Raw genomic sequence first — 20,047 nt, forward strand, 5'->3', positions numbered from 1 at the left:
TAAGATGAATAAAAATTCTAAATTGATGGGTGAGGGTTGTGGTAGGCTGATAGCTAGCTATAACGTGCCAATTTGTGATGAATTCCGAGATATTTGGGATTGAAGCGAGTAGTAGTTGTTGGTGGTTGTGATGGTGGTGGTGTAGTTGTAGTTTCTTTCTGATTGAGCTTGTGTACATTTTTGGTCCCAAGCCAGAGTAATAGTTAGTTACTAAGATCTGATTATGATTCATTAAATGGTAAGCAGCAGCAACAACAACAACAAACCCAGTATATTCCCACCAAGTGGGGTCTGGGGAGGGTAGAGTGGACGCAGTCATTAAATGGTAAGATGAATAAAAATTCTAAATTGAAGGATGAGGGTTGTGGGAGGTTGATATCTAGCTAAAACTTGTGAATTTATGATAAATCTCAACATCTTTGGGATTGAGGCTTAGTACTAGTAGTAGTTGGTGGTGGTGCAGTAGTAGTTTTCTTCCAATTCTTTGCTAGGCAAATTTCATTTTTAAGATACACTTGCATTCTCTTAGACAGTCTGTGGCATCCGTAGCTATATTTCCCACTTGATTATTGGTTAAGTTTTCAATGCTAAAAAGCTCCACAGGGCTGTCATATATGGGTACTATGAGGTTCAACCTCTTGATCGCTCCCAGCAACTACCATTGAAGTCATGTCACGAATATATTCAAAAACTTGATAATGCAGCCTTGTAGCTGTTTCAGAGTTTGCTGCCTTTCATATATTGGTTTACTTCTTTGTACCTTCCCATTTTTAATAACGTGACATATGAATGTGTTAGAATGTGTGTGGAAGTACTGAATTTGCTCATTCTGATTTAAGGCACTCTACAGTCCTAGTGATACCTAGGTAACTTTATAAGGTGGTGAACTCTGCATTTTTTTATTTTTATATTTGGAGAAAGTGCTTGTCTTTTCTATGTTTCAACTCATTCAACAGTGCCTTCCCTATAGGCCAGGGGAGTGAAGCATCAAGACCCTACTACCAGAGCCAGAGGGATCCAAGGTTAGCATTAGAGAATCAAGGTGGAAAGGATCCCAGAGCACAGCCTCGTGAAGAAGACATGGATATTGGTTATGAAGATAAGCCTGTGCAGCAGACTTTTGAAGGGCTTGAACAGAAATTCCTTGATGATATAATGAAACTGACCAAGGAGCAAAATGATGCAGAGGATGCAGAAAATTCTAGGCATAGGGAGGTTTGTTCAGCTTACTTAAGTGCTCCAATAACATAGTAAATTATTCATTCGAGGAGTTCTAATGAGGTGCATCAAAAGGGTAATGCCACAATATGCATTATCTTCATCTTTTTAGGATAGATATTCATATACTAATGCTTACATACATATAGATACCCCCTTCCCTTCCAAGTTCTTCTGCCCAGCTTTCGATTTCCACAAATATCCATTGCTGCAACCCCGTGTGACTGCATGATTCCAACTGAGAGACACAAATATTCCCTTAACATCTTAGTTCTTATCAATAAAGAGCATTCTTGCAATTCCTCAAAACTTATCTTCTCCTCAAGTTTCTTGGAACAGAAACTCAATGCCTTGCCTTAATATTTTGTGTCCATCCATCTTTAGATTAACGGGCACTATCTGCTACTAAAACAGATCTCAAAGTATGACGTAAAAATATATCAGATCAAAGCCAAGTAAACCTGTTAAACTGCCATATCCGAGGCTTGTAGCAAAAAATACTTTGCAAACTGTGCTTATATGTGCCTGATAAAGCTTTACTCATACCTCATATTATATTTGAATCGGTTTTCTTGGTGATGGAGTTTCAATGCTTAGTTCACTTGAATAGTCTTATTATTGGTCAATTAGTTGTATATATCAGGTTTGGAGCTTGTATGAAGTTTGCTTGACAGTTGACAGTATTTCGTAATTTTAGTCGTGTTTGCTTAATGATCTCATCATCTCAGAAATTGTGATTGATATGATCTATAGATTTAGTGTCAAATATTTTACATATCACTGGGTAAACAGTTTAGAGCAAGGAAAGGCTGGTATTAGCAGCTGCACACAAAAGAGTGAAAGACAGGATTAGGACTGTTTGATGTTGCTGTTACTCATAAAGACAGCTTGTCAATGGAAATGTTTATAGCATTTTCAGATGAGTGATTGGTAAAATGTTGTAATACCCCATGCCATTAATTAATGAGTATTTGTAGTGGAAAAAGAAAATAAAAAGAGATGAGAAAGTGCGCTAAAGCCCATTTTACAAAAAAAAAGAAGAAAAGAAGAGAAAGATGGGCCAAAGCCCATCTGCCCAACAGTAAGATTTAAAAAAAAAATGGAAAAGGGAATGGGCTTTCTGCACAAAGCAAAGTTAAAAAGGGATTTGGGGGGGGGGGGGGGGGGGGGTTTGTTTATCGAAAAACAACCTAAACCAAAAACACTAGCCACCTTCTTTCTTAAGAAAAAAACAAAGGAAGCTGGGTTTTGCGATCATGTGAAGGAACACGAAGAGGACTCAACCAGTGAGAAGAAACTTAAAGAGAAGGAGAAGAGGAAGGTAGATTTCTTAACTTGGATTATAGATTTAATTCATATTCCTTGATTATAGATTTGGGATTGAGATTTTAAGAATCAAGAGGTTAAGAGGGGTAGAAAATTGTTAACTCTCATGAACCAAGAGAGTACATTAAATGATCGAATTGTAACTTTTGTACTTCCAGCTTAACCAAAGAATAGTATATAGACAACAAGGTTATTGTAGTTTAAGATATTGAGAAAAATCAACTACTAGTCTGTTTTCATGGGCCGAAGCAAAAATTTAATATAAGTTGACAAATCGAGAGTCAATCATGAAATTTTTAGAGTTGGGTAGTTTAAAGTAGTTATGCTTAGCCTAAACAAAAAAATGACATGATATGATTATAGATTGATCGTACAGATTTCTTGAGGTGACAATATTTTACTTGTGCGATGGTCAAACACGTTTTGTGTTTCTAAAAGTTGTGCTCACATTCTTCCGTCCATGGGAACTTCTGTGTCAACTTGGTCAACTTGGTCAATAGAGCTGCTATTTTAGAGAAATCCTGCATAAAACGTCTATAGTAATTTGCCAAACCCGGAAAGCTGCGAATCTCTGTAGGCGAAGTAGATCTAGGCCATTTCTGCACTACTTTCTTTTTAGAATCCACCGTGATTCCATCTTTGGAGACAACATGCCTAAAAAATGATACTGAACCTAGCCAAAATTCACACTTAGAGAACTTAGCATAGAGCTTATGTTCCCGTAATGTCTTCAATATAGTCATTAGATGATTCTCATGTTCTTCCTGTCTACAAGAATAATTCTGAATATGATCAATAAATACTATCACAAATCTGTCCAGAAACAGCCTGAAATCCCTATTCATCAAGTCCATGAATGCAGCTGGAGCATTGGTTAACCCGAAAGGCATCACAAGGAACTCATAATGCCGATGTCGAGTTTTGAATGTGGTCTTAGAAATATCTTCCTCCCTAATTCTAAGGTGATGATAACCTGATTGAAGGTTAATCTTCGAAAAATGGACAACTCCTTGTAACTGATCAAACAGGTCCTCTATTTGAGGCAATAAATACTTATTGTGTATCATTACCTTGTTCAGCTGCTCGTAGTCAACACACATTCTTAGAGACCCATCTTTCTTCTTTACAAACAAAACGGGTGCACCCTATGGTGATATACTCAATCTGATGAAACTGCTAGATACTCTTATCTAGCACGTCCTGTAACTGTTGTTTGAGCTCCTTCAACTTTGTTGGCGCCATATGATATGGGGGTATGGATATTGGCATGGTGTCGGTGCCAAATCAATACTAAAGTCTCTCTCTTACAGGAGGTAATCCTGGCAATTCCTCAGGAAATACATCAGAAAATTCCTTCACAACAGGTAGCTCCTCCAAACTAAGTGTTCCCTCTCTAACGTCACTTATCATAGGTAAGAGACTCATGCAACCTTTCTTCAGTAAGTAAGAGACTCATGCAACGTTTCTTTAGTAGTCATTAAGCCTTCATAAAAGATATAACTTTACCAACCTCTCGGACTTAACCCCTTTTTAGTACAAAACTAGGTTCGGTGGATATCTCAAATCGAACTATCTTTGCATTACAATCTACAGTAGCATAGCAGGGAGATAACCAATCCATTCCCATCAACATGTCAAAGTCAATCATATCAAGTACAAGTAAGAGTGTCGCTACCTTTCACTATAATCTGGCAATCACGATACACATACTCAACTACACTCAACTATCAAAGAATCTCCCACGAGAGTAGCAACAAGCAAGGACAATTTAACATCTTTGTCTGTCTATAAAATCTCACAGCAAATTACGAAGACACATAAGAATAGGTAGAACCTGGATCAATCAAAGCATATGTATCAAATGAACAGACGGAAAGAATACCTGTAACCACTACATTTGAGGCCTGAACCTCCTGTCTAGCAAGTGCAAAAACTCTCGACTAACCTATACCAACATTTTCTTGTGCCTGATTTCCAGCAATTCGATCTCCATTATCTCGACCTCTATTTTCAGTACCTGTAGTATTACGAGTAGCCTGAATCGGTGCAGCTAACTGACCAGAACCCTGACTAACATTTCTCGGAGGCTCCCTGATACGATGACCTAATTGACCACAATGAGAACACTCTCCAGTCAAAACACGATACTGGCCATATGTAGTTTGTCGCAAGTCTGGTAGGATGGACTAGTGGCATACATCTGCTCAAAACTACGATATCCATGAGATGCTAAAGACCCCTGAGTACCCTCTCTAGGAGGTGACTTGTATGCAGACTGCGAAACCAAAGCTATCCCTGTCTGATGACCCTGTTGTTTTCCCTGATTCCGCGCTCTGCGATTTGCACTAAAGTGGATCGCACTAAAGTCACCACTGAAAAATCCTCACATCTTAGCCTTTTTACGAACATCATAGTTGCCCGCTCTGTACGACCCTTGTCCTTAATTTTTCTAGCAAGATCTACTACCTCATAGTAGGTCAAGATTTTCATTTGTGGGGCTACTGCATTATAGAGATGAGCAACCAGCCTATTAACAAACCTTTGAACTCGAGTTGCTTCTGTGGACACTAAGTACAGAGCATATCTAACCAACTTGTAGAATTTGGTATTATAAGTCGACACATCCATATCTGGAGTCTGGATTAATTTCTCAAATTGATTTGCATATTTCTACTTCTGACGATCAGGAAGAAAATTATCCATGAACTACTTCGTGAACTCAATCTATGTCAGTGGTGTTGCTCCAGCAGGCCTTCCTAGCAGTAATATATTACCAAGTGTTAGCCATGTCCTCCATTTTGTACGATGCAAGCTCTACCACTCTCTCACTAGAACATCCTTGCGCACGCAGTGCCTTGAGTGTACCATTAAGCAAGCTCTGAAGATCAGCTGAACTATCTGAACCTATGAATTATGGTGATTTCAACTTCAGGAACTTCTGCAAAGATACCTCCTTGTTTCCAAACTGTTAAGTCTGAGCAGGTGCCTGGAACTGTGGCTATGGTGGTAATGCGGAACATTAAAATTCTAAACCTAGTCCGGAACCTTCATGAATCAAAAATAAATTTTGCTACTAGTTGTCAAGTTTATCTTACATAATTCTAGAAGACTTAGCTATTAAGAAAATGAGTTGTCAACTATGAGTTGCGTATGAGTTGCCAATGAGTTGTACAAAGGCTTTTGAAGCCTATAAATAGAGACAATGACCTCTAGCTATGTAGTTTTAAGTTCAACTCTTCTATTAATGAAACTTTGTGTTTTCTTTTAAGATCTTGGATTAGATCTTGTATTTTAAGGGCTTTGGATTAAGCTCTTGTTATCCGTGGATTCAGATTGTCTTTAAAGCGTTATCTTACCACACATTGAAGTTGTTCCTTCAACAAATTGTGTGGTTTGCTTTATTTAGCATATTAGAGAGTTCCTCTAAACATTGTGCTACATCAGTATCAGAGCAATGGAGGATCTTACAAATAGGGTGAATAACCTAGAAGAAAGATTAGATCTATGAGGTGGAGACATTCTTTGAGATTATGAACATCCCTCCAGATCGTCGAGTACCATTGGTGGCATATAAATTGAAAGGAGGTGTTGGAGCTTGGTGGAATCGTCATCAAGAAGAGCTTCGTTTGAGGGGTGAAAATTGTGTAAGATATTGGCCACAAATGAAAGCACTTCGAAAGGCTAGGTTCTCGCCTGTGGATTATGAACAACTCTTGTACCTACAGTTCCATAACTGTGTTCAAGGTAATAAATTTGTTTCTGATTATACAGAGGACTTAAGATTACAAGTAAGGTGCAATCTTTCTGAAAATGAAGACCAACAAGTCGCAAGGTATATCAATGGTCTCAATGATTCTATCTAAGAATGTCTTGGCATACCACAAATTTGGTCAATAAATCAAGCTCAAACTCTTGCCTTGAAAGCTGAGAGATATATAAAGACCAAGAAGTCTTGTAAAGCCGCGTCTTATTCTCGCCCAGAAAGTATATCAAAAAGTTCTCCACGCCAAGAGGAGGGGAAGTTTATTCCATCTAAAGCAAAGAAAAATGAAAAGGCACCATCTTCTAGCAAAAATAATGATAAGCAACCATCTAATACAATGGTTATTGCTTAAGGGGGAGGATGGTAGAGTATTGGTGGAGGATGGTCACATTAAGAAGAGATGGCAGTCGTACTTCGATAGGTTATTGAATGAAGAAGGGGATATAGTTATTGTTTTAGGGGAGCTGGAACACACAGAGGAGTGTCGTGATTTTAGTTATTGTAGACGTTTTAAGGTAGAAGAGGTCAGAGAGGCTGTTCGCAGGATGCGTAGGGGTAGGGCGACGAGGCCTGATGAGATCCCTGTGTATTTTCGGAAGTTCTCTGGAGAGGCTGGCTTAAGGTGGTTGATTGAATTATTTAACGACATTTTCAAGTCGGCGAAAATGCTCGAGGCTTGGAGATGAAGTACTATGATCCCTCTTTATAAGAATAAGGGTGACATTCAGTGTTGCAATAACTATAGAGGTATTAAGTTATTGAGCCACACTATGAAGATTTGGGAGAGAGTGGTCGAGTTGAGGTTGAGGAGGATAGTGTCTATCTCGAAAAATCAGTTTGGATTTATGCCCGGGCGCTCGATGACGGAGGCAATTCATCTGGTGCGGAGACTGGTGAAACAGTATAGGGGAAGGAAAAGAGATCTGCACATGGTGTTTATCAACTTGGAGAAGGCGTACGACAAAGTCCCTAGGGAGGTGCTTTGGAGATGCTTGGAGGTGAGTGGGGTACCGGTGGCGTATATTAGAGCAATCAAGGACATGTATAATGGAGCTAAGACTCAGGTGAGGACGGCGGGAGGAGACTCAGAGCATTTCCTGTCTTGACGGGATTGCATCAGGGTTCCACTCTTAGCCTGTTTTTGTTTGCTTTGGTGATGGATGTGTTGATGCGGCGTATTCAAGGAGAGGTGCCTTGGTGTATGCTTTTTGCAGATGATGTTTTGATTGATGAGACGTGGGGTGTGTGAATGATAAATTAGAGGTGTGGAGACGGACCCTTAAGTCTAAAGGGTTCAGGTTGAGCAGGAGCAAGAAAGAATATTTGGAATGCAAGTTTAATGATGTGAGGCAGGAAGACGGGGTAGTAGTAAGGTTGGATTCCCAGACGGTGTGTAAGAGGGATAGTTTCAAGTATCTGGGGTCCATGATTCAGGAGAATGGTGAGATTGACGAGGATGTCTCCCATCGTATTGGAGTGGGATGGATGAAGTGGAAGCTCGCCTCGGGGGTGTTGTGTGATAGGAAGGTGTCGCCCAAGCTTAAAGGCAAATTCTACAGGGTGACAGTCCGGCCGGCCATGTTGTATGGAATGGAATGTTGGCCAATCAAGAACTCTCATATTCAAAAATTGAAGGTGGCGGAAATGCGGATGTTGCGTTGGATGTGTGGGCTTAATAGGGGTGATAGAGGTCGAAATGAGACTATTTGGGAAAAGGTTGGAGTGGCTTCGGTGGAGGACAAGATGCGGGAAGTCCGATTGAGATGGTTCGGGCATGTGATGAGGAGGGGCACGGATGCCCCGGTTCGTAGGTGTGAGAAGCTTGCTTTGGATGGTTTCAAGCAAGGTAGGGGTAGGCTGAAGAAATATTAGAGAGAGGTGATCAGGCGGGACATGGAGCAGTTACAGCTCACTGAGGACATGACCCTAGATAAGGAAGATCTGGAGGGCACGGATTAGGATAGAAGGCTAGTGCCAGTTTGAGTCGTTGGGGTAGGACATTACTTGGTAGATGTATTATTCTTTGCTAGGACACTTTGTTGTATACTTTATTACGAATGTGTTTACTATTCTTTGTTTATTATTCCTTGTGGGTGGCGTATTTTTGTCTTGACATCCTGTTCCATGCTTTATTAAGTATCTGTTTATTATTCCTTGTCTTGAGCCGGGGGTATATCGAAAACAACCTTTCTATTTCTCCTGAAGTAGTGGTATGGACTGCTACATCTTAACCCCCCAGACCCCACTATGTGGGAATACACTGGATTTGTTGTTGTTGTAATACGATCAAGTGTTACAAGTGCCGCGAAGAGGGACACATATCAAGCAACTGTCCAAGAAGGAAGTTTGTCAATACCACTCGTCGTGATGAAAGTGATGAAGAGGTGGACAACTATGAAAGTGGAGGTGAACCCGAACTATGTGAAGAAGAGGGAGAAGAAATAGTATGTGTGGTCAAACGCCTTCTATGCTCAACCATGCAACCTGAAGAGACAACGAAAGAGGATATTCGAAAGCAAATGCACTGTGAATAGAAAGGTATGCAAGTTGGTAATTGATAGTTGTAGCTGTGAGAATTTAGTTTCCGAAAACATGGTTGAACACTTAAATCTTGAGACACATGATCACCCGAATCCATATACTATCGGATGGCTCAAGAAAGGAGTGAAGATCAGGATCACCAAACAATGCTGGTTGCCACTTTTTTTAGGTAAGTATTATCGATCAAATGTTCTATGTGATATGGTTGATATGGATGCGTGTCATGTTCTTCTTGGAAGACCCTGGCAATATGATGTGAACACCACACATAAAGGAAGAGACAATTGGTATTCTTTCATTTGGAACAAACGAAAAATCATTGTACTTCCAAACAAGACTACTAATAATGCCTCTGAAGTAGAAGAGAAGAGTATGTTAACCATCACTCAAAATCCAAAAGAATTTGCTCAAGACTTGAAGAAATCAAAATTATGTGTCGCATTAGTCGTCAAAGGAGATGAGCAACCAACAAAAGAAATTCCAGTGGAGATGCGAAGTCTGTTATCTGAATACCAGAGCATACTTGGAGAGCCTCAACATCTACCTCCTATGAGGAATATTCAACATCAAATAGATTTTGTTCCAAGTGCTAGTTTTCCCAACCTATCACACTATAACACTATAGGATGAGCCCAATAGAGCATGCAATTCTAAGGGAGAAAGTAGAAGAGTTATTGCGTAAGGGACATGTTAGAGAGAGCATAAGTCCATGTGTTGTACCAGCACTACTCACGCCAAGGAAAGATAGATCTTGGCAGATGTGCATAGATAGTAGGGCTATCAATAAAATCATTACAAGGTATAGATTTCCTATCCCACGAATGGATGACATGCTTGGCCAACTCAGTGGAGCAAAGGTGTTTTTGAAGCTTGATTTAAGAAGCAAATATCACCAAATATGAATTAGACTCGGTGATGAATGGAAGACTGCATTCAAGACAAAAGAGGGGTTGTATGAATGGCTAGTTATGCCATTTGGACTTTCTAATGCTCCTAGTACTTTCATGCGCCTATTGAATCAGGTTCTTCGTCCATTCTTGTCACAATTTGTAGTTGTCTATTTTGACGACATATTGATCTATAGCAAAAATATGGAGGAACATTTTGAACATGTCAAAAAGGTGATGGATGTATTGAAGGAGAATGAGCTCTATGTTAACTTGAAGAAGTGTGTATTCCTTAAACAAAACTAGTTTTCTTAGGCTTTATTATCTCAAGTGAGGGGATTCAAGTTGATGAGTCCAAAATAGATGCAATAAAGGGATGACCAACTCCAAAAACTATCTCTGAAGTAAGGAGCTTCCATAGTTTAGCCACTTTCTATAGAAGATTTGTGAAGAACTTTAGTGCTATCATGGCACCAATCACTGAATGTTTAAAGAAAGGGGAGTTCAAATGGGATGAAAAAATTGAAGCTAGTTTCATAGAGATTAAGGAAAAGCTGTCACAAACTCCTGTATTAGTGTTACCAAATTTCAACAAGACCTTTGAGTTGGAATGTGATGTTGGTGGAGTAGGCATTGGGGCTATTTTATCATAAGAAATGAAACATGTTGCTTTCTTCGGTGAGAAGCTAAGTGAAGCAAGACAAAAGTGGAGTACTTACCAGCAAGAGTTGTATTCTGTTTATAGAGAGCATTAAAGACATGGGAAGTCTATTTAATGCCTAAAGAATTCATTGTCTGCACTGGTTATCAATCCTTGAAACATTTTAGAAGTCAAAAGCATATGGATCACATGTTAGCAAGATGGTCAGTATACCTGGAGAGATTCAATTATCTTATTGTCCACAAGTCCGGAGTAACTAATCGAGCGGCAGATGCTTTAAGCCGACGTGCAAGTCTCATGGTTTCTTTTGAAGCTGAGTTACCAGGAGTAGACCAAATAAAAGAACTATATGAAAATGATGAAGACTTCGGGCGAATCTGGGTGAAACAAACGAAAGGTTTACCATTAGAAGAGAATTTTGTGGTACAAGATGGATATCTCTTGAATGAAACCGCTTATGTATTCCCAGAGGTTCTCTACGAGACAAATTGATTCGAGAAATGCATTCATGTAATCTTAGCGGCCTTGTTGGGGCGTGATAAAACTATTGCTAATTTGGAAGCATGCTATTATTGGCCACAACTTAAGAGAGATACCGACAAATTTGTGCAAAGGTGTCCCGTTTGCCAAACATACAAAGGTCAAGTTCAAAACACCGGACTCTATATGCCATTACCCGTTCCAAGTGCACCTTAGGAAAACCTATCAATGGATTTTGTACTTGGCTTACCAAGGACAAGGCGAGGACATGATGCTGTTTACGTGATAGTAGACAGATCTTCTAAAATGACTTATGTTATCCCTTGCCGTAAGACAACGAATGCTCATCATGTAGCTAATTTTTTCTTCAGAGAAGTAGTCAGACTACATGGTGTTCCAAGATCAATTATTTCGGATCGAGATAGCAAATTTCTTGCTGCATTTTGGCTTACTTTATGGAAACAATTCAGCACAGAATTGAAGTTTTCAAGCACTGCCCATCCACAAACAGATGGCCAAACAAAAGTGGTGAATAAATTTCTAGGAAATTTAATTTGATGCATCTGTGGAGATAAGAAAGGATAGTGGGATTTAGCTTTATCCCTTGCGGAGTTTGCCTATAATAATTCTAAGCGTAGATCTATGAGTCGTTCCCCTTTCTCCATTGTGTACACTAGAGTTCCAAGACATGTGGTTGATTTAGTGAAGCTACCAACAAGGGAGAATTCAAGATCAGCTATGACCTTTGGTGACAACTATTCAGAATTATTTAAAGAGGTTCAAGATGTATTAGAAGCATCAAACAAAAAATACAAGCAGTTGGGAGAAGGCTAATGTCATTCCAAGTTGATGACCAAGTAATGGTATACCTTAGAAAGGAGAGATTGCCTACTGGTGTTCACGGAAAATTAAGGCAAAAGAAATATGACCCATACACTATTCTAAAGAAGATCAACGACAATGCCTATGTGGTAGATTTGCCAAGTGAGATGAATATTTCAAATACTTTTAATGTGGCTGACCTATCACTCTATCATCCAGAGCAAACACTTTACGAAGAAAACTCGAGGTCGAGTTTCAAAGAAGTAGAGAAGAATGATGAGGAATATTAAAATTCTAAACCTAGTCCAGAACCTTCATGAATCATAAATTAATTTTGCTACTTATAGAATGAGAGTCAATTTGAATTTTGCTACTAGTTGTCAAGTTTATCTTTTACATAATTCTAGAATACTTAGCTATTAAGAAAATGAGTTAGCAACTATGAGTTGTCAATGAGTTATGTATGAGTTGTACAAAGGCTTTTGAAGCTATAAATAGAGACAATGACCTCTAGCTATGTAGTTTTAAGTTCAATTTTCTATTAATGAAACTTTGTGTTTTCTTTTAAGATCTTGGATTAGATCTTGTATTTTAAGGGCTTTGGATTAAGCTCTTGTTATCCGTGGATTTGGATTGTCTTTAAAGCGTTATCTTACCACATTAGAGAGTTCCTCTAAACATTGTGCTACATCAGGTGGTGCACAATTATGCTGTCTAACCCTCTCTTGTCTATCCAGTCGGTCTAAGCCCTCTATGACTTTTTGCATGGAAGCAAGTGCCTCAACAGTACTACCCCCATGCAATGGTGGAGGTGGTCTAGCATTTATTTCAGGAGTGGGCTCTCTTGAAATTCTCGGAGTGGTAGTGCGATTCCCTGCGGTATCACCACAACCCCTATCTTGCCCCTTTCTATGAGCTCCGTCTCTTCCTCTATCATTAGATGCTCGAGTGTGGACCATTTGATTAACAAAACAAATAAGGTTAGATTCATCTAAGCGGTCCTAAACGTCACATATGCAAGGAAGAATGTGAAAGAAAATCAAGACATATCCTGTTACGCTCTCACAGAATCATGATTATAGAAATGACCAACAACATAACCATAATTGAGATTCTACTACTACTGTGTGCTCCAATAGTCACAAAAATAACCTAGGCGTTCTGATACTAACTTTGTCACCTCAAGAAATCCGTACGATTTCCTTCGATTAATCTATAATCATATCAATCTTATGTCAATTTCTTCGTTTAGGCTAAACTTAACTACTTTAAACTATCCAACTCTAGAAATTTCATGATTGACTCTCGATTTGTTAGCTTATACTAAATTTTGCTTCAGTCCATGGAAACAGACTTATAGTTGATTTTTCTCAATATCTTAACCACGATGACCTTGTTGTCTGTGCACTATTCTTTGGTTAAGCCGAAAGTATAAAAGTTACAATTCAATCATTTAATATACTCTCTCGGTTCATGAGAGTGAACAATTTTATACGCTTCTTAACCTCTTGATTCTTAAAACTCTCAATCCCAAATCTATAATCATGGAATACAAATTAAATGTATAATCCAAATTAAGGAATTTACCTTCCTCTTCTACTTCTCTTTATTTTTCTTTTCACTTGTTGAGCCCTCTTCGTGTTCCTTCACAAGATCGCAAAAGCCAGAACTCTCACTGCTTTCTTTGTTGTTGTTTTTTAAAAGAAAGAAGGTGGCTAGTGATTCTTTCTCTTTTTTGGTTTAGGTTGCTACTCGAAGAACATCCCCCTTTCCCTTGATCCCTTTTTAACTTTGCTTTAGACGTGCAGATGGGCATAAAGCGCATTCCCTTTTCCTTTTTTTTTAATCTTTCTCTTCTTTTCTTTGTTTTTTTTTTGGTTAAATGGGCTTCATCCCATTATTTTTTTTTAAATGGGCTTCAGCCCACTTTTTCATCCCTTTATATTTTTTTTCTTTTGCCACTACAAATACTCATTAATTAATGGCATGGGTTATTACAAATGTTCTACCTGTAGATGAGTGAATTTTCCTAGGGACACCGTTCCTGCAGTCTCTGCCCTCAATGAGTTTGAACAATGTCTCTGTCCTCTTCCAAAATTTGGATAGACTTTATTAAGACAAATCAAATATTTAAATGTACCAAGTAGTCTGTAATACATGATAGGACCAAACGTTTAGCTCAAAAGATATTATATGTTGAACTTCTAATCTAGGTAAGTTAAACTGTTTTGATGCTCCTTCTATAATTTATCCCCCATATGTTGGTTACTGAAACTTTATCCTTCTTTGGCTGCTTTTCTAGAATGCCCACCCTGAGTAGGTAGAACAGCAGTGAATAGTTATGACTAGATGAGACATTAACCTACTTGGTGCAATAAGATACAAATGGATTTTCTTAGATATAATACTGGTTTTCATGGAATCGGAAATCTGCAACTTGTTATACGGTGTCTGTCTTGTCAAGAAAACTTGTATACACAAGTTAAGTTTGTTCTATAAGGTAGTACATGGTATAAAAGAAGGATATCAGCGGCTGAGTCTAGAACTTTTCTTAGGTTTTTATATTCATTTTTCCTACTTTCTAAATATATGTATGTAACTAATGAAGCTTGGGGGATTGGGAGGTTAAAAAAATTCTGAGAAATTTTTGCTGATGTTTTATGCATTTTGCTATTTTGCTAATTAGTGCGGAACCTTCTTTTCCTTTCATATATAAAAAAGGGTAGTCCGGTGCACTAAAGCTCCCACTATGCGCAGGGCCCAACCACAAGGGTTTATCGTATGCAGCCTTACCTTACATTTCTGCCAGAGACTGTTTCCAAGGCTTGAACCCGGGACCTCCTGGTCACATGGCAACAACTTTAGCAGTTACTCTAAGGCTCCCCGTCATTTTCCCTTCATATATCTGCGTTAAAATATCTGAGCCTTTCTTCCCAGTGGAAATGCATAATCCCTGTACTTTCATTTCCGTTCTTTGGTTATCACTTGAAATTCAATTACCCCTTTTTTTCTCCCTGTTTCTGGTGCAAAATTATTAATGTTTCAGCCAGTATTTTGTACAGTTAAGCTTTACCTGCAAATCAACTTGGGATTAGGACAGACGGTACTTACTGGTCAAGCTTTAGCAAAATTGTAAACCAGATCTAAGTCCTGCTATTCCGAAGCATAAGCTGGAATTAATGTCAAAATTGTTCATGCCGAAATGCATATTAAAGTATTTATGCCAAAAATTATCAAGAAGCTTATATCCATGCTTGTTTATGAGACTAGAATATCATTCTCTACTTATTCAAAGATAAGGGAAAGAATTAACAAGAATGTGCTACTATGCATGTCTTGACAGAGATGGGTACTAGAAGTGTAGATGGATTTTTTCTTGTGTTCATTATGTCTCTTTAAGCTGTCTCCATCAGAATTTCTATAGCAGCAACCTAGGATGTATACACATTGAAGAGCAAGCAGTCACCTCACTTGTTTGGTATCTGACCTCAATTGAGGTTGTCTTCATTCTCTTCAAGTTTGTCAGACAGAATTTAGCTGATGTAGAAACATTAAGTTGGCAAATACTTAGGAAAGAAGAAACCAAATATGGGTCTCTATCTTATTTTCCCGTCGGTAGAGATTAAAAGATGAAATGGTTATGATTTAGGAAGGTCTCTGAGGCTTTAAAGAGCTGGTAGGAAGCAGGTGTACATGTAAAAGTCAGAGGTAGATGGAGAATTATCCCTGCCAGAATATGGTGGACAACCTGGAAAGAAGGGAATTCTAGGTGTTTTGAGAATGTAGAGAATAGTGTGCAGAAGGTTAAGGTAAACTGTATTTTACGGTTATGTTTTTGGTGTAACCAAAGGTACTGCAATGACTGTCTCTATAATTGACGTTTAGCAATGAAAGTGGAGTGCCATCTGTATATATGGTTCCAGTACAACCCATATTCTGTTTTGTGATATGACACAAAGTTACCAATTTCAAAAAGAAAAAAATAATTAGGTGAGTTATAGTGCTCTTAAGCGTGTGACCAGTGAAGTGGGTTGAGAACCACAATGTCTCAGGTTCAAATTTAGCGGAGGCAATAACACTGGGTGATTTTATTCCCATCTGTTTAGCATTGCTGTACAGAGCTACCTGAGACCTATGCTGGGAGGCAGTAGGTATTCCATGGAATTAGTCAAGGTATGGACAAGCTGACTCGGATAGCATGGTATTAAAAAAATACCTCATCACCATGAATTTCATTCCTTCTAACCCTAGCCGAACATTTGTCTCCTTTATGGATTCTCAGTTTTGCAACATTGTTCTACTTGGGATGGAGATGAGTGGCAGTTTTATATTCAATTAATTTCAAACTGGTCACTAACTTTATATGGGAATAAGAATAACTGCATGCAAAGTCATTTTCGTACTCTAATGATGCTTCTTTTCCCTAGAGCCACATTCAGAATGTGAAGATACTTTTTCTTGTGAAAAGTAAAGTCAAATAGAGAACCAAAACATCACGAGAAGTAGATAGATAGATAGAAGTAGTAGAGAAAATCTTCCCATACATGAAACTGAAAATCAGCATGGCACTCGCAACATCTATTTCTTCTATAAGAAAGCTAAGATTCCCAATTTATGATGTTACCCCGCGTGCTTCTCTTCTTTACTTTGTATTCATGTCATGTAACTATGTTTTATTATTGTAAAGAATCTTGATATTTGATATTGAAAGTTTGAAACATTGAGTAATATTATTGCGGTAGTCATACATATATGGACATTGGACAATACAGTGCAAAAACTTGCAGGAATTTTTATCTTAGGATTGCTTTTATATCAGTTATGGTTAACTATTGCGTGTTAACGCTTTTATTGGTATCAAAATCTTGTTCCGATGAGAGTAACATTATTGGCATATATATTTCAGCGGATAAATGCAATCAACACACAATATCAAGAACAGCTAGTTGCCCTTCGCGCCAGGCAAGCTAGTCACAGAGATGAAGTCCTTCGAAGGGAGTCTCATGCCAGAAAACAACAGTATGAGCAAGTTGCTTTGGACAACTACCGACACAGTAGCATGGCCGCTAGCAATGCTCGTGGATATGTGGCAATGAACTCTCCAGCAGGAGAACGACAAGTTGCCTATAACTCACCAGCAGAACGACAGGCAGCCTATAACGCTGACAGTTATGACTCTTATAGGGAGAATGCGCGCTTTCTTGGCAACAGTGGAAGGGATCACGGATATGAACCAAGAGTCCAATACCCAGGTGGTCGTGTCTATGATACTGGTTCACGCTACTATTGAATGACTGCTTAGAATAGTATTGAATCTTTCGTTTAGTTTGTTTGGACTAGGTGTTGCAGTGACATATCATACTATTTATCTTTATATCTTTTACCAGATGGGATAAGATTGATACATGCTTGTAATTCGCGCTGTGATAAGAAAATTTTATTCTAATCTTGACACATTTCACTTTTCTTGAATGATTCACGGTCGTGGCATGGATTGGTGAAGAAGTTTGATCTGTTCCTAAAATTAATTGGATGAATTTATATTGGTTCACAACACTACAGAATACCAAATGGTGTTTGTTAATTAGGCTAATAATTCATTCTTCCACGTGTTAATGGTATGTATTATGTATTTTAATCTCAATTTAGCTCTAACAATGAAAAATTAACGTGATTTGCAAGTGAGCTACTATAGTGAGGCATGTTATACTCCAAACTATGGGAGTTGTAATGATTTAGGTGTTAGCTGCTGAAATGTGAAAAGCTTTGAGTCTGGGATTAATATTGGGAAAGTGTACACATGATGTGGCAACATCAGGAACAAGGATTCAAAGACACGTGTTATAATCTCTAACGTCAAAAAAAAGAAGACCTAGATTACATCTCACACAAAATATTTGATCGGATGGCGGAAATCATTATGATTAGTTATTAATAACTAACTAATGATACGGAGGGAAGACAATTATTGATTTGGTACATTTTCCCTCTCAACGGATTTTCTCTATCGTTAATTCTCTTCTATTTTCTAGTTCCAAATTCCTATTCATTTTCTCCATCATTATGATTAGTTATTAATAACTAACTAATGATACGGAGGGAAGACAATTATTAATTTGGTACATTTTCCCACTCAACAGATTTTCTCTATCGTTAATTCTCTTCTATTTTCTAGTTTCAAATTCCTATTCATTTTCTCCATTATAGGAGCTAGAATCGCCATTGGAGGAGCTTAATTTCTAGTAATAGTTTTCATTTGCGATGTAATTTCATTTTGTGTATTAAACTGTATTCCATTGATTACTAATAAAAAATATCAGTTGTTTCGATTCTCGTTTACACTTCAAGAGTATTACAAGTGGTATCAGAGAAAAATCCTGACCAAATCAAAGATGGCGAAAACTAGGGCAAAAGCTGCAGAAGTGCACATTAAGAAAATTGACACATAGCTACAACAATACATGGCAGATATAAATCAGAAATTGGGGTTGAGTGACGCGAAGATCGACGAACGAGGTTGCATGTTGGATGTGTTAATGGAGCGGCTTCTTCCAGCTCACGATGGTATTTTGGGTAGTCCTCCTAGGGGACAACAACAAGCGAAAGGGTCTGGGCAGCAACCTCACATAGTAGGACGCTTTGATCCACCGCTGAACAGGCCTAATAAATTTTACAAAGCATATAAGATCGAATTCTCATATTTTGAGAACAGCAACCCCAAGTCTTGGTTGAGGAAGTGTGAGCGATACTTTTACTTTAACCATGTTGAGGATCGGCTGCAAAGACTGGATATGGCAGTGCTACACCTGAATGGCAAAGCAGAGTAGTGGTACTTCTCATATCACCTGAGCAAAGGCACAGTTAGATGGGCTGAATTTAGTGAAGTAATATGTAAAAGATTTGAGGAATCTACAAATAGTGGCTTAAATCTTCTGCGCGAATTTAAAAAGTTGGAGCAGAAAGGTACAATTAATGACTACCTTAAAGAAGTTTGAGGAATTGAAGGCATGGGTCTTGATTAGAAATCCCACAATTTCAGAGGAATTTTTCTTGGGATTCTTTATTGAAGGGCTTAAGGATGAAATCAAGCACACAGTTAAGATATTGGACCCATTTATATTGAGTTAAGCAGTCGACAAAGCCAGACATCAAGAGAAGGTGTGGGATACCATGAACAAGAGGAATAAAATGGTGTGGAGCAGGACCCCCCAATCAAACACCAACAACAATTTCAGTACTAAGCCTACTATCTAAGGGGCTAGGGAAGGGTCTACAAACCCTATAGCTAATGCAAACAAGCTTTGGGAAGTGAGAAGGAACCAAGGGCTATGCTACAAATGTGGAGACAAATATCATCAGTGTAGAAACAAACAATTGAATACTATATCAGCTGTAGTGGAGTCTAAGGAAGAAGAATCAGGGAACCAGCTTGAGAAAGAAAATATACTAAAGAGCTTCCAGAGGAGATTCCTATGGATGAAGCAATTAGTTTGCATGCCTTTTCAAGTACTATAGTTCCTAATACCATCAGACTTAAAGGGGAATCTAAGAAGAAGGAACTGATAATATTGCTAGACTCTAGTAACACTCATAGTTTTATGGACATGAGTACAGCTAAACAAATTGGTTGTGTGATTGAGGAAGCTATTCCAATGAGAGTCACTGTAGTTAATAGGGTAAAACTAATGAGTTTGCATTTCTTTCCTAAGTTTAAATGGAAGAAACAAAGTATTGAGTTCGAAGACACCTTGAGACTTGGGAGGGGGGGGGGGGGGGGGGGTGGGAGGAAGTGACATGATACTTGGAGGTGATTATATGAAAAACCACAATCTAGTGTTGTTGGACTTTATGGATTACTCAACTCAAGTGGCGCATAAAGGAAGGAGAGTAGAACTCAAGGGTATGTATAATGAAGGGATTCTTCAAAGCATGACTTCGGGCAGCATTAAACACATGTTGAAGAAGGGGAAGGACTATGGGCACATCTTTTCACTATCACAGCAATAGAGGTGGTGGAGAAAGAGACTGTACCTGCAGAAATTACTGATACATTGGTCCTTTTTGAGGATGTATTTGTACAACCATTATCATTGCCACCTAAGAGGATGCAGGACCACTCCATTCCCCTTAAACCAGAAGCAGAACCAGTTAGTATCAAACCTTACAGGTATAATTTCTTTTAGAAAAATGAGATTGAAAAACAAATTAAAGACATGTTGAATAGTGGCATTATTCAGCCTAGCCATTCCCCCTTTTCATCCCCGGTGCTGTTAGTGAAGAAAAAGGATGGGAGTTGGAGGTTTTGCATTGATTACAGGGAGCTCAATAAGCTCACTATTAAGGATAAGT

At 38.5% G+C, this 20,047-nt stretch overlaps 1 protein-coding gene across 1 annotated transcript; it reads left to right on the plus strand.

The window, feature by feature from the left end:
• Nucleotides 1-970: 970 nt before the first annotated feature.
• LOC107847710 lies at nt 971-17,144 on the plus strand (the record flags this gene model as incomplete). The annotated part of the gene is given in 2 exon segments (XM_047399825.1): nt 971-1,215; nt 16,605-17,144. Coding segments are annotated over 2 exon segments (629 nt in total), but the record flags the coding sequence as incomplete, so codon positions are not given.
• Nucleotides 17,145-20,047: the final 2,903 nt, after the last annotated feature.

This window comes from Capsicum annuum, chromosome 11 (assembly GCF_002878395.1).
Source record: "Capsicum annuum cultivar UCD-10X-F1 chromosome 11, UCD10Xv1.1, whole genome shotgun sequence".
Lineage (NCBI taxonomy): Eukaryota > Viridiplantae > Streptophyta > Magnoliopsida > Solanales > Solanaceae > Capsicum > Capsicum annuum.